This window comes from Carassius gibelio, chromosome A25 (genome assembly GCF_023724105.1).
Source record: "Carassius gibelio isolate Cgi1373 ecotype wild population from Czech Republic chromosome A25, carGib1.2-hapl.c, whole genome shotgun sequence".
NCBI classification, from domain to species: Eukaryota; Metazoa; Chordata; class Actinopteri; order Cypriniformes; family Cyprinidae; genus Carassius; species Carassius gibelio.
Genome location: NC_068395.1, coordinates 13,524,596 through 13,540,760, shown reverse-complemented (window position 1 = coordinate 13,540,760; position 16,165 = coordinate 13,524,596). Strand labels below are relative to the sequence as shown.

The window sequence follows — 16,165 nt, the reverse complement described above, 5'->3', positions numbered from 1 at the left end:
TGTATTTGTTATTAACTTAATATAATGATTGAATTGTTTAAAGTTGATCTTGAAAATCCTGCAGATACACTGTATATACTTATGCATTTATCGGGAATTGAACCCATGACTTTAGTTTTGCAGGTGTGATGCAATATGATTTGTACTACAGGGGCATTTTAGGCCATTTACACCTGCTATTAAGATGCATTTTTATCGATCCGATCACAAATGGATGACGCCAAACATGGATGTTAAAGGGGGTCTGAAACATTTTGAACTTGTCCACTTTCGACCCCTTTCAGAGGTTGTTCAAATCACATTCGACTGCATTGCTTTCATAGTGTAAATGTTCATGTGGTCGAGTGCATTTAAACAGCCACAAGAGAGCACCTACCCTCTGCCTACTGACCTAATTCTTAAACATCACGGGACGTGCTTTTGAAGCACACAAGCCAGAAAGGATTTGAACTTTGCTGCCTGAAACGAAAAAAAAAATAATTAAAGCACTATGTTCTCTTGCCATTCACAAACACACAGTGTTCGCCATAGTTTTGTGGCTATCAGAGCAGAAACACAAAGCAAAGCTTCTACTCTCTATATCATTTTCCATTGTCTCCTTTCACATTCATAAGTAAAATGTGCAAGCTTTTTTTGCAATATTAGGTCAAAATGGCCCGTACACCCACCCACCCATAGACCTTCCCCTCAAAGAAATCAGGAAAGCGGTTGATAATGCAAAGTTCATTCACAATAGAAATGAATATAATAGACTCAGAATTTAAGTTTCCAATTTATTGATTTATACAACATCTGAATATTTGCAAAAATGTAATGCATTTTATGTTAGTGTAAAACGCACGCATTCAGGAAGCGAGAAGATCGAATGTGTCTCTGTGTTCGCATATAAAATGTCTACTTGCAGTTCGTTTCTTGTCTGAAACAGTTGAGAGGCTTATATTTTTTCATTTTCAGAAAAACATTAAGTGGGCCTCTAAGGTGGCTGCATATTTGCTCGGTGAGTAAGGAATGTGGTTGCATGCCTTACTCACAAGCCAGATTCAGCTCGCACACAGTAAGAGCAAGCGAGAGAGAGAGAGAGATGGGGGGAGACAGAGTGAAAGTAAGCAAGAGAGGAGAGAGACAGGGCAGACTATGCTCACGGCAAATGAGCTCATTCACTCTTAGGTCACTCAGAGAGAGAGAGAGAGAGAGAGAAGGCGGGGAAAGACTTGAACGGAGGCTTTACAACAGCGAGCTCTACTTTCAGTTGTTGCCACACAGAATGAGATCGAGGAAGGATCCGTGGCGCTCCTGAGGAAAGACCACGCAATTCTTCTGCCCTCGTTTCTGTGAGGAGGATGCAGTTGTTGCTTTCCTGTGGAGTTTCCCCGCTCAGTGTTTTTTAGGATATTAATTTATTTGTGTTTTCTGGTACCCAGCAACTTTCGGACATTTAGTTCTTGGACTGCGGTTCGGACCGGTTGGTGCGGATGCCCCTAGACTTGGTCATATCCCCTCCAGAGAACTGCTTCTGGTCGGGGATCCAGCAAACAGACATGAGGCTCAAAATCAGAGTCCGCAAGATGAGAAAAGAACGCAAACTAAGAGGTGTGTAGCATCTGTTGTCACCTGGGCCGATGGTGCTTTCCCATCTGTACCTGTCAAACACGTGTTGGTTTGAAGTTATGCGATATGTTTCATCCTCTTGCTCTGTCTTTACTTTTGTCCCAACTGGCTTATATTAGTATTTTTTTAACCATTAATTTATATTTATGACTCAAGCATTGACCTATCATTGCTATAGAGCTTCTGTGATTATCTCCTATAATAGTAGAAAATGAAATGGATGTGCATATTAAGATTTGGTTTGAGTATATTTATTGATGCACTTTCTTTGTGTGTGTTCATGGTTCATAACGTTACGCACACATGCAAGTGTATGTTAGAGTTGCACATGCATTCTACTGATGTCACCAAGTACAAGTTAAACAGTTGGACTTTGCCAAGCAATTGACTTTTATATTCCAGTGACGTCTATATTTTCGTAATGGCTTTAGGGCAGAAGTGCAATAATGGTAACAGTTAATGATTTGATGATACAGGGTCCTGGGGTTTAACACTTCTAATCTGTCAAGCATGACAACAAAGCGCCGGGAGTGATGAGGTAGCCACCAACCCCCTGCTGTTTTTTGTGTTCCTCATTGTGCAGCATGCATGTGTGCAATGATGTCATTGGGCCTTTATTGAGATGCTAATGTGTGTGTGTGTGTGTGTGCGAGTGCGCGCAGAGATGGGGACAGATGGGGGCTGCTCCTCAATGGCGTCATCTCTTCTGCATCTGGAGACTTGTGTGTGTGTGTGTGTGTGTGTGCATGTTGATGTGCATTAGTTTCATTCAGTGGCCCATCAATGCTGCTGGATATAGAGCCTTGAATGGAAGCCTGTGTGAGAGTGGCTATAGAGCTCAGCTGAAAAGATGAAAAACTGAGGGGCTACTAAAGATGGAGGTCAGGTGCCACAGGAAAATGAACTGATATCAAAGGCTGGAGTTAATGAACTGTGCACTCCGTGTTATTAAACACAAATGCAGCTTGATAGTTCATGGCCATATCTGAAAAATGTAACCTTGTTACCTCGTCTGCTTTGTTGCACGATAGGGGCTGCGGTAAAATTTAGGTAAGTATCGCACAAGTCTGTGGCGTGTAGGCTCTGCTCGAGCTATCCACCCTGCAATTCCACATAAATTCTTCCATGATGCTACGGTTCCTCTGTACGAGAAAGGTTATTGCACTTTTCTGAGGAACTGAGGTCTGAGGCACGTCAGAGAAGTTGGATGGTGAATGGAGGTTATGTAAGCTTTCGGGAGAGAGAGAGAGAGAGAAAGAAAAAACATAGAGGAAGTGTGCGAATGGCACATTGCCTTTTCGTCCAGCGTGAGATTGACCCTGGCACACTTCTCTTTCTGAAAACACATGCACTCATATGCCTTGTGGTTTTGAGCAACGTCACCACTGCCGTCTTACGTAACTGGAGTCTTTAAAAGTGACAAATGTTACCTAAGTCAGACGTGATTGTAGTTGTTAGTGTGCGTCTGTGCATGTTTATTCTATTTAGTCCTAAATGCTCACATCTAGTGAGAATATGAATTTCTTTTAAATGTGTATTTGAAACACCTTTTAACTTGACTGATTACGGTGCAAATAATTGTGCATATTTTTGCGGCAGAAGTCAAAGTAGGCGTTCTTTGATTCAACATTAGCAAGATGTTAAGAGAGATACGGAAGCTTAAGGTTTCCTTGTAATCCTAACTGTCACCACCACCGCCCAGTTAGAAATGATAGCCGATGACCTCACTCAAGTATTTCCTCTCTTGGCTTTTCAACAATGTGGTGCTGTACTTGTTCCTGTTTGTGTTGCTGTGGTCCAATGACACATTTTTTTTTTTTTCAGAGAAGCTGTAGAAAGCACCCCTGTAGATCTTCGAAGCAGGACAATATTCCAGATCCTTGAGGAGATGAAAGATCACTTCCAAAGGAGACCTTGTCCACTTGCCTTTTAAGCTGTAGTCTTGCTTTCACAGATCCCAAACGCCCTCTGAAATCCTTGACCTTTGAGTTGAAGGAAGAGGGATGGGAGGTCAGCCTTGCTTCCCTGTTTTGGCAAAAGTAATGCATTTGACAAATGTGCGAAAGGAAGTCTGTTTTAACAAGCTTTAACCAGGCAAAATGTGAAGTCTTACTTGAGCATTGCTGACAGTGTTGACATAATGACTAACCCTTTTCAGGCAGTTATGTCACTAGGCCGGTGAAGGGAGTTATAGCTGGGGGATGGGGGAACAGACATCCAGGATCTAATGGTTGTATCAATGTGTTTGAATGTATTTGTGTGTGTGTGTGTGTGTGTGTGGTTTGGGGGGAAGGGTGTATTTGAACCAGTATGGGGGTTGTAGAAACATTTGGTCGGCAGTTATTCATCTACTGCTGGTTTCGAGAGCGGATGGAGGGGGCACCAGGGGCCCGTCGGTTCTGCTTGAGTGACATGCAAATCACCTCACAGTCTTCTGTGCTGAGAGATGATGTCATTGTACAGGCCATTGCCATTAATAGCAGGAAACAGGACCAGGCACCCCCAAACAAACAAAAAAGACTTGTTTAGATGGTGATTTGCACATGGATGAGAGGGACAGGTGTTCCTCGTTGTCAGTTAGGGCAAGGCAGGTGGCTTTTAAAGTTCACGGTTAATTGATGTATGATTTGACACCCTTTATATAGACTCTGGATGATGTCATGCAATAACGTTGAACGTGGCTTATGGTTGTCTTTGTTGTAAACCTTCTTATCACCTCACTCTTTATTTGCCATGACTTGTTTGTTTCAACTCCTCCCACCCAGATCTGCTTAACACAGTCACTTTGGTTCGTACTATTGCACTGTTTCTTGGCTGGGATGAAATTATTTCATGGCTCCCTGGTTGACTGCTGTATGTGCATGCTCCCAGGGTTACCTTGTCCCAGATTCTCATGGAGCTCATCTATGATTAAGGTCTAAACGCATCTGCCGGGGCTCACGCTTTCTGGCAGCATTGCACCGCTCGGTGAAGACTTGACTTTCTTCCTCTGCAATTCCATTCCACTTTTCCATCTTTCCTTGTTCCACTAATGAATTCTAGTTCAGCTGCCTATAGATGCACATGTGAATGCATTTGAAGTTTTTTTTTACCTTGCATTTGTATGCACGTTGCTTTCAAGACACCCAACTCCCTAGAGCTATGAATCAAGGGCTTGGTCTGCACCTGTGACCACCCTCATTCTCTAAGCCTGACGCAATTGATCAGTTGAGGATATTAGCTCATTCAGGAAAAGGAGCTCCAGCAGACGAATGCCAAAACTGGAGCCACCGCCTCTTAAACAGAAAGAATCCTTCTGTAGGCCAACTGGCCTTTGCTTGACTGTTGTGTTTGTACATGCACTGACCTAGATTGGCATAATCTTGTTCAGAACATCTGAATCCTCTCTTGCATGAGTTTGACAAATGATGTGTGACAACAGCATATCCTTTGTTAGTATGAAAGGTTTGACTTGAAATATGCCTCTTATTATTATAGCTTGGTGCCTCGTTGTTAACTCTTTGTCCTGCTTGAGAGATTTTGAGTTGCATCCTTTACATAATGACTTATGTTACAACAATGATGTTAACAGTCACCAAATCTGGCACTCTTGTTGGTCTTGTCCAGTGTTGGTCATCTTACTTGAAAAAAGTAATTTGTTACAGTTACAAATTACTACTCCCAAAATGTAATTGAGTTAGTAACTCAGTTACCACATTGTAAAAGTAATTAGTTACTCAGTAAAGTAACTGTGACGTTATTTTTTATGTTCTATAACGCTATTACGTCCTATAACGTCTTTAATATATAAGATGTTTATATTAAACGGACTGAAGAATAAAAACACTACAAGTATTTTAGAAAATGTTGTATTTATTTGAACTCAATAGATTGCAGCCTGCAATATGATATGCATAGAAATAAAAACATATACAAAATAAATATTGAAAATAAAATTCAAGTACAAAATTAAGACAAACAAATTAAATCTTGGGTAAAAAGGAACCAACTGAAACTTGGCCATTAGTGCAAATCTCTGTAAATGTATATTAGGTACTAAAGTTACTGCACAATAAACAGAACACTATCCAACTCTTATGGTGCGTTCACAACAGACGCAAATAGAGCAAAGTCAATGCAAAGACGCGAATAGACAACCTCCGAAAATCAGCGAAACACATTTTTAAATAAACTGCATATTTGAGTTTAAAACAACTATATTCTCGCATGAAATACTTTAAAAGATACACTTCATGACACGATAACAGTAATATTTAGAAAATGATCTGAATAAAAATGGTGGTTGAAAATGCTGCGTGAACTCAGCTGGCAGAAGCCCCCCCCATGACATGAATTTGCGTCTGTTGTGAAGTTAATTTCACGCATGAATGAAGCGTATAACCTCAAAATGTTCAAGCGTCCAACTACGTGCGAATAGCGCGAGTCATTCGCACAAGTCGCGTCTGGTTTGAACACAGCATTAAATATTAGGTAAAGTAACATGTTAGCATGTGTTGATGTGAGGTGGTTCATAAGATTTGAGTTGCTTGAGGCAGACGTGGATAAAGTCTTTTTTCCTGGGCATACCGTGCATGTTACAGAAACATTCTCGACTTTAATTTCCGGTACTTCCAGTCCGAGAATGGCATTATCGCTGTTTAGTGGTATTCAGAGCATGCAGTGAGACAGCGTGAGCAGGGCACCACCCACCCAGCCAATCATCATCGGATTTGCAACGGTGTCAGGCAGCTGATGTGTATCCACTAGCCAAAGCATGACACCTCGCGCTTTATTCAACCAAACTGTAGTAACGCGACACTTTACATTCTCAGTAAAGATAACGGCGTTGCAACGATGGGAAAAGTAATTAATTAGATTACTTCGTTACTGAAAATTAAACTCCGTTAGTAATGCCGTTATACTTAAAAGCTGTTACTCCCAACACTGGTCTTGTCCTTCTTCTATAACATAGGTAGAGGTTCATTTTGTTCCTAACAGCTTCTCTCTTTTTCTCTCTGTTTATTTAGGTGGTTTTGCAGCATTCTCATCCTGTTTTCCGGGCCTGTGTGAAGGCAAGCCAGTGGCCACTCTGCCTATGAGCTTGTCTCAGCCATGTCTGCCTGTGGCAAACGTTGGTCCCACACGAATCCTGCCCCATCTCTACCTGGGCTCTCAAAAAGACGTGCTCAACAAGGTACAACTGACTGTAACAAAGGTCTCGGAATGTTAGAAACTTCCAAAAAAGGAGTAATCACATTGCATAATTCATGCCTTGGCTCTTTTGCACTGTCAGGATCTGATGGCTCAAAATGGCATCACATATGTGTTAAATGCGAGCAACACCTGCCCAAAGCCAGAGTTCATCTCCGAAAGCCATTTCATGCGCATTCCCGTCAATGACAACTACTGTGAAAAACTCCTGCCATGGCTAGACAAAACCAACGAGTTTATTGGTAAGAACCAGCTTGTGACAATAGGAGAAGTGATTTTAGTTTCCCTTCCCTTCCCTTTGATAGATTTTCTTTAAGTGAGCTTAAAACGTTAGCATGAAAAGTGAGTAGCATCCCCTGTCTTGCATGTTTTGTGTTTGCTCACAATTTCCCTTCTCCCTTTCAGACAAAGCCAAGGTTTCCAACTGTCGAGTCATTGTCCATTGTTTAGCTGGCATCTCCAGGTCCGCTACCATCGCCATCGCTTATATCATGAAGACAATGGGCTTGTCATCAGATGACGCGTACAGGTAAACTCACTCAGACACCCTGCAGCTTGAATTGCACAGTCTCAGAAAGATGTTTTCTGCTAGCTGTAATTTTAGATCCATTTCCTCCAACATGTAAAATGGATCATGTAGGAACTTGTAAACAATACCTGTCTTGGCCTTCCTTAACACGTATTTTTGTTCAAAGCCTTTACAAGCTTGCATGATGCGTCTTTGTGTTGAAGATGTCTTCCTTTCCATATATCTGAATTTGTCCTTAGGGTAATCATTCTTACTCTTCTTGTGTTTCCAGGTTTGTGAAGGACCGCAGACCTTCGATATCACCCAACTTCAACTTCCTGGGGCAGCTGCTGGAGTTCGAGAAAGGTCTGAGGTTGCTTAAGGCTCTGTCCTCGGAGCAAGAGAAGTTGGAGCAGTTGAAGGAACTGACACAACCTAGAGGAGAATCTTCAAGTGATCCTGAAAAGGCTCATCTGGGGGCCGAGAAGGACAGCAGAGATTTGGACACCAAGCTACCCTCTCCAACCTCCCTCCAGCAGGGCTTTAATGGCTTGAATCTGTCGGCAGAGCGTATCCTAGACACCAACCGGCTCAAACGCTCTTTCTCACTTGACATCAAATCGGTCTACGAGCCCAACTACTGTCCTCGTCTCACGCCTGCGCATAACGAGGATGTTCCCAAACTCTGCAAGCTGGATAGCCCGGAGGCCGGAGAAGCCATTGGTGTCTGCCAGTACTCACCTGTTTCCGTCAGCCCTGCTTTAGCTGAATCCCCAGGCCTCTTTCCTGAGAGCAGCTCCCGACCTCGTTCACGGAGGAAAAGCAAGCACAATGGTAGCAGTGCTGGAAGTTCTCCCGTGCATTCGCACAGCCTAAACTATGGACACTCGCTCCCTGCACACAAAAGTCCCAGTGATGACAATCTGAAGCCCTCCCTGCTGCTCAGCCTTCCCACTGTGGGTACCGGGCCCATGTGGACCAAGCATAGAGACACCGTTCAGGCCACAACCCCTGTCACGCCAACAGGCGAAGCCCCTTGGTTCTACAGCTCGGAGTCAATGAACAGTAACGGAGGTGGCGGAGGGGCGGTACACTTTCCTGTACTGGGATGCAGCAGCCTTCCCGGCCCATGCGAGGCTGTGCGTCGGCGGGACAAGGTGGGGGAGCCACGGGACTCGAGGGGCAGCTGGCACGAGGATGCTCTCACTTCCACTGCTGCCGATATGCAGTTCAAGCGGCGCAGCTGTCAGATGGAGTTTGAAGAGGGGATATCAGAGACACGTTCAAGAGAGGAACTGGGAAAGATCAGCAAACAGTCCAGCTTCTCTGGAAGCATGGAAATCATCGAAGTATCCTGACATCACCTGCACGGCACCCTAGGGACTTTTCCATACAGACGGACAGGCGCCACTTATGAGTAAAGGATGACTAAGAGTGGGCCCGGCAAGGCTGTGGAACATTCACATTAGTTCATAGGATTGTCGATAATGAGCTGTTCCCAGAAATGGGACTTTCTTTTTTTTGTTTTTTGGACTTTTTAAGCCAGTGGAACTGACTTTGATTTGTCTTTCTACTGTTTTTAAGCCATAGCCATCCCCAGATGACAATGAGCTGAGACTGCAGTTGCAGAATTCCTCGTTTCCTAGCTCTAGAAACAGACCCCCACCCCACCCCACACTTTGGTGTAGTGAGAATCAAGCATGGCTGTTATTCTCACCCTTGTGTCTTTTATAATGCTGTCCTGGACTCAGTGAAGTTAAACCGCCACAGCACAAGGAGTCAGCACAGACTAAGCCTCGGTGGTACATGCTTTTACTGGCTGAATGAAGGCCTCTTTGTGCAGTGCTCATGTCCACCCTGCTCCTGTATCCCAGCATTCGTGGAATCCTGGAGGAGGAACCAGGCATGTCATGAAGGAAACGCATTGTGGACACTTTCCTGTAATGTCCTCTGTCACTCTTTTGTTACCCAGATTTCAGGGTCTTGTCCTTCCCCTCCTGTACAGTGGCGATGCTCGAACTGTTGTGCAACCCACGTTCCCTCTCACTAAGCATGCATCAAGGCTGCTGTTTTACAAACAAATAGTATATGAACTATACATAGTGATTTCAACGGACGTTTAATCTCTTTTCTTTTTTGTCATTTTCTTAGTTACGGTTTTAATTTATTCTACTGGTTCATTCTGGTAATGAGAAATAATATAAAGATTGTGGAGTTTAAATTTTTCCTCTTTTTCAGTGTTGCTCTCTCCTTTTCAGTGATTTACAAAAATACACTCACAGAACCAATACACAACTACAAGCAATATGTGTTTTTACTTCTTTCTCTTTTTTTTTCTTTATAAGGGAGTGCGGTTATTACCAAGAATTATCTGATGTTTTAATGCACTTTCTGTTGCTTTAAGGGTACCACAATGCTTTACAACTAAAGCGTTTGTTATGGCTTTCGTTTGTCTCGTCAGCCTGCTGGCTTGAATTATTAAAGACTTTGATCCAGCATGAATAATCTAGAACAATATGTATGATACCCCAGCATTTTCAAGAATTTGATTTTTGTATTAACAAGCACACAAGACAAAATGAAGGGGGAAAAGGAACAGGGACTCTAAAGGGGTTTGTCTGTGTCCCCCGTTTGTTCTGCATATTTATGAAATTATTTATTGTTTGTTTGGGTCTGATTGCAGAAGGATGTTGTGAATGACTGACAGATGGACCCTTTGCAGATGCTCTTATAGGCTGGCATCTTGGAGAAGAGATAAATACCTAACCTTTTCATCGGCAAAACACAACAAGATGCATTTAAACCTGGCTTAAGGTCTGATAGAGTTAAGTTTGCTGATCAGCAAGTGTCTATTTCATTAACGTTATGTGAACGACCAGTAACTGCTTGCTTTCTTCTCAGGGGAGCTTTTAATGAGTCAGTTACATGTCTGAGCTTTCTCCATTTAGCCCTTTTTTTCATCTCTTTTTAGCACCAATTTCTCTTTTACACTTTCTCTCCTTCACTCACCTTTTCCCTTCATCTTCTCTGTTTCTATCAGAATCTCTAGAAAGCTCCAAAGGTTAAATATAACACAGAAAGTGTGTGTGTGTGTGTGTGTGTGTGTGTGTGTGTGTGTGTGTGTGTGTGTGTGTGTGTGTTTGTGCAAATTTGAATGGGATTGCCCTCTCCATGGGAGATAGTTTAGCAATTTATTTATGTATTCTTTTTCTTTTTTTTTTTTAGCTTTTCTGTATGGCAAATCTTGTATTTGTGCTGCTGTAATTTCCTTGTGTAAGACATTACCTATATTTCCTTTACCTTCCCTGTACTATACATTTTTAAAGACCTTGTTATCATTATTTAAAAAATGTAATAAAAAGATGCAGGCTGTCATTTTTTGCTGAAATTGTTAAATAGTTGGCAACTAATTATCATTATTATTTTTATTGTTATTATTATTATTATTATATGTTGTGTGAATAGCATCGTATCAACAAAACTAATTGATATAAGGATTTTTTTAAAGAGAAAATCTTGATACCTTAGGCTGCTTGAAGCAAAATACCTCAGGTTCTTTTGAAAGGCTTGTTCCTCCCCATGTACCCATTTTGTGACGATGAAACAAAATACAAACATTACAAAATATGAAAATGTTTCGTTATTTATTTTCCTTTTTGTAGGAAAAAAGATGAGAGATTGCCAACAGTTTTTGTGAATGATCAACATTATCATTTATCTTTGCAAACTGTAAATAATTCTTTAGTATTCCGTTAATGTTAAGGTTAAAGAATTGTGTACAGTTTAGTTTGGAGGATTGTTTGTTCCACAGGATGAAACATTTTATCGTATTTTTTCTCTAAATTCTGAGAATGTTGTAAATGCAATATAAAATGTAAGGGGAAAAAATTAGATAAAGTCATAATTAGTTTTTTTATTCGGTGGCTTAAAAATGTAGGCACCTCTAAACTCTTCTGATTATGTTTCATTAAAGTTTTTAAATGGTAAAGATTTCTAGAATTTGAGCATAAAATTATGAAAAGCTTGAGTTGATCTGAATGTTATGGAAGACCATTTCTGCAATGGGATAAAAATGTAAAATGTATTTGCAAATTGGATTTTTGCATTTCTGGATTCTGAGTTTATATCTCTCAGTTTGCGATTTTAAGAAAAAAGTCAGAATTGTGCGATATAAAACTAGCAGTTGTGAGAAAAGGAGATTGTAGCAACGTTCGTAGATCGGGAAGAAGGAGGTGGAAATGGGCGAACATTTAGACACAATTTTAAGTAACGAACAGAAAAATTAAAGTAAAAGCGTATAATGTATAAAACATAATAAAACAACAATAAAAAATCCAGGCCTGGTCCTCTCTCGTCCTACTGTGGTTACTCCTCCTTTTATCTTTCCGGAGATCCTCCGTGGGACTCGAGGCCGATGATTGGCACAGGTGTCGCGCATTAGCTTTTACTCCACCAGCCTCGCTCCGTTCCCATGGATCAATCATCAAAGTCTTAATTCTGAAACTTTTTTATTTTTTATTCTATGATGGAAACAAACAAACAAAATCGCAAGATGCAAAAAAAAATTAAAATAAAAATAAGTCAGTTTTTCATCAACCATGATTTTTGTCCAGCACCCAGTCTGTGTGATTTTCCAGTGATGTGTGTGCTTTTGATTCGAAGAAAAATATTTATAGCTACAGCCAGGAATTTACAAGAATTTAACCATAATTGATCTTTTCTTAACAAAATTTGACAAATGCACTAGTTAAAATTTTCTACAACATACAGAACTTTGCTACAAGTGTGATTACATCATATAATAATTGTTGTTAATAGTGTTCGTCTGTTTGACTTTGTCTTTAATTGGTTTTTCCGTACATTTCTGTCATATGCACATAAACTGACAGTCACCTAAATATTTAGTCACCTTACTAAATATTGTAGAAACGTAATTTTCTGTAAAGTTGCTTTGCAATGATTTGCATCGTAAAAAGCGCCAAAAATAAATCAAATCAAATCAAAAAGCGGTTTCCAATATGTTACCCAAAAATGGGTTACAAATATGTTCTAATAAAGTTGGGGATGCAGGGAAAAACTTGCTAGATTTGCTGAAAATGTACTCACCCTCAGGTCATACCGGATGTGGATTGCCCTTCTGACGGCACCCATTCAGTGCAAAGTATCCATTGGTGAGCAAGTGATATAATGCTAAATGTTGCCAAATCTGATGGAAAAAAAATAATAACTCATCTACATCTCGGATGGCCTGAGGGTGAGAAAAAAAATCATTTTTAGGTGATATCATTTTTGGTGATTTTTTTTTTTTTTTTTTTTTTTTTTTTTTACTTTTGTATGATTTTGGCAGATTTGGAGATGAGAAACACTGAGGTCTGACATAACAGTGTAGTGTGTACTTAGTGAGATTGGATACCTAACCTCTGTTGCAGTTCTGTACTCCACATGCTTTGGAGGTCTCTTCTGCTGTAACTCCTCACCATTGTTCTCCTCAATAAACACCCGTCTTTATTGTCTGCCCCCTGCGAAAGAGAAGGTGGTATAAAAACCTGAGTGAACACAACACTCTAACAGTCCTGAGTCCAAGCAGCAGCCCACTTACAACACACACAACGCTGCGGGGTAAAGGTGAAACCCAGCGGTAAGAAAGGCCTCCGTATGACCAGGAACACTCAAACATTCCCCGCTTCCCACTTGGGAATACCATTCTGTTCTCACTCGGTTTGGGGAATGTTCTTTCATTCCTCTTCTTGTTTTTGAATATGAAACTGGTCTGTGTAATATGTTAATAGACTATATCTGACTTTGTATAAACAAATGAAGGCATATGATACGAGGTGTGGGTGATTCACACATGAACCCGTGTGACGTAATCAGATATTTGTTGAGTAAGTCGACTGAAGCAGTGTGTTGTTCTGCAGAGATAATGATTACAGAATCCCAGCTGACGGTGACCGCATGATGACATTCACCCGACACAAACCACTCTCCTGTCTACCTCCCTCACGTCACCATCAAAGCTTAAAACATCCACTTTAACAGGAATACTGAGGCTACCAGAGTTCATCCTCGTGGCTAAATGGGCTCAAATAGAAATATAGAAACACTTTGGACACTTGCTCCCACTAAATTTTAATCGCAAACAAACATTTTATAACAGAACAATAGTACATATATATGAACTACTGTTCTATTATAAAATATGTGTATGTTCAAAAGATTATAAATGATGATTCTACATGCAAATGATGAATGCTAGACTAAAACCTATTAATTGGTTAACGGTACAGAGGGGAAAATCTTAAATCTTATCATTTGCACATCTCATTCCCAGAATTCTCTGTGACCGTTGATTGTGTTGAATAATTTTTTATAATTGTGTTTCTTATTAGTTATAGTTTTTTTGGTTACATAAATTAAAATATATGAACCCTGACATTAACTATTATTAATTTGATATTTGGACGCTGAAACAGTCATTCAGCTCTAGTTCCAAAATCTGCCAACATCTTTATTTCTTCAAATATTTTTCGTAAATATTGTACTAAATTATGTGCTAATTTAATTTTGTGCTCTTGAAAATATATTCTTCTATAACGCAATCATTTTCTACATTTCTAATGTTCTTAGACATAGTATTTATACAATATTATAAATTATATTTGATATTTAAGTCTCTCCAGAAATATTATTAAAAATAACTTTTTTTGTTTTTCATTCTTTTGGTTTGTTTTACTGAACGTGCAACAAGATGATTAGTAATAAATGGGATCATGAGCGGATTTTAAAAGGCTCTTCAAAACCTGGTTTAAAAGTTATTAGTTTGTTATTTTCAGAAGAAAAAGAATAATTTATGATTTAATAAGCCATATCTAATTCTGCCTAATTAGCACTGTTGAGGTTTTTGTGTAAGTGTGAGCGAGTGGATATGAGAGCGACAGGCTCCGCTGAAGCAGACTGTTCCCAGATGCAGAGCGCTCTCCGTCCCAGAGTTTATATATGGTGTCTTAAAAAACTGTTACATCATAGCAACAATTCTCTTCAATTGCGTTTTCTGGAGTCGTTAGGTAACTTTCCGTGGGATTTCTCGCCTCATTGCCTGTGTCCTCGAATGACCGTAAATCAAAAGCATGTGAAAATGTTTCTTCACTATAAAAGAAATACCACAGGGACTTTACCATAACACATTTTATGAACTTTTGGTGCCACAAAAATGATGTACTCATGCACTTTATGGCATTTTTTATGTTATGTTAGTGTGGCTGCCTTCCAATGTAGAGTCAGACTAAAAGAGTTTTGCCATAATATTCATTTCCCATAACTTAAAATCGACCACCAACTTCTAGACCTCATTACAAACCTGCAGTGTAATTATTTGAATGGCTGTCTGACCGGCAGTCGATGTCGATGCATTCAGAGACCTTCTTGATTCTGTATAAAGCTTCGAAAACTGCTAATAGGTTTGAATTGGAATTAATATTTTTTGCACATTGTAAAAATACTGAATACTTGGTGCATTTTTTTAAGAATGTTTTGCTCTGAGGTCAATGAGATGTGTTCAGTGTTGGAGTAATACATTACAAGTAACAGATTACACATTACAAGTAATCAGATTACGTGTTTCAAGTGACCTAACTAGTAAAGTTCTGCATTTCTTTAAAATTGTTTAAATATCTGAGTTACTTTTACAAGTAACACAAGTAATGTAATGCATTAATTTTCACAACGAGTAAGTTAAAAGTAGTTACTTTTTATGGGGTAATGCACCATTACTTTAAAAATGTCTTTAAAAAATAATAATAATCAAAAACTTTATAACAAATATATATTCCTCCTGAAAATGGAGGTCTTGGCCCTCCTTGACTGTATGTAATTGTAAATTGTAACTATTTTGACAATAATAATTGTAGGTACATTTCTTTAAATGTAATTTTTAATTGAACATAGTTTCCCCTTAATTATTTATTTAATTCATATTAATTATTATAGTTATAATTCATTAATACGTCATTAAAATTAAGACATTTTTACATTTAACCTTTGTATACGGAAGACGAGCAAATTGTTTCATTACATTTTCTCAATTGTTACACATTTGTCAAGCTCAACTATTTAACTCTTTTACCCAAGATATTGAAAGAAAGAATGATTATACAAATGTTTTCATTTCATTTATGGTAAATATAATTCTTTCAACAAATAAAAACCAACATTTTGCCACAAGTTCAATGCCTCCTATTAAGTGTTGTCTTATTTTCACTCAATTTACTATTTTTATTTCTAAAAATGCATTAATATCTTCCAAATGATGGTCATAGGATTCCAAGCAATAAACCCCCCAAAGAAAATTAACAGGGGGGGGGGGGTAATTTTGTTTGACCTAATCTAATTTTCTAGAGGATACACAGAATATATATATATATATGATGTGTCATTCAAGTTGTGTACTTAACTTTTCACCACAGTTTTGTCGGCCTTTGTATAGTACTGCCATCTTTTGGATGTTGGGGACATTGTTGTTCCTTGTTAATTTCTCATCAAGGAGAAATAGCAGTCATGTATTATTCAGAGCACCTCTTTCTCCTTCCACATTCATCACGTCTACTCTCCTGTGATTTCAGTGATGCCAATGAAAGGAGACACCATTTATAATTGTCAGTTGGGCCAGATGTGCTCTTGAATCACAGGTAGGTCTGAGTCCTCAGGCGCCGAGCACATCGCTCAGGGAAAGACAGGAGACGGCGTGTCTGGAATCAGAGAGATGTGTATTGATTTGTACAGTATTCGCAGAAGGTAAATGTCTAAAGGGAATCAACCTTGTGTGCTAAGATTTCATGTAAGACCTGGTCATAACCTTAAAAG

At 39.5% G+C, this 16,165-nt stretch overlaps 1 protein-coding gene across 4 annotated transcripts in view; it reads left to right on the top strand.

The window, feature by feature from the left end:
• LOC127946972 (dual specificity protein phosphatase 8) overlaps positions 1-10,681 on the top strand; it is a 51,777-nt gene extending 41,096 nt beyond the window's left edge. For 3 of the 4 annotated variants that reach the window (XM_052543832.1, XM_052543830.1, XM_052543831.1), the window contains exons 4-7: positions 6,615-6,781; positions 6,881-7,040; positions 7,204-7,327; positions 7,599-10,681. In XM_052543832.1, coding sequence (XP_052399792.1) covers positions 6,615-6,781; positions 6,881-7,040; positions 7,204-7,327; positions 7,599-8,664 — 1,517 coding nt within the window. In that variant the 3' untranslated portion in view covers positions 8,665-10,681. Of the gene's footprint in view, positions 1-932; positions 1,591-6,614; positions 6,782-6,880; positions 7,041-7,203; positions 7,328-7,598 lie in introns of those variants that run through there. The other variant, XM_052543833.1, reaches the window with a different exon arrangement.
• Positions 10,682-16,165: the final 5,484 nt, after the last annotated feature.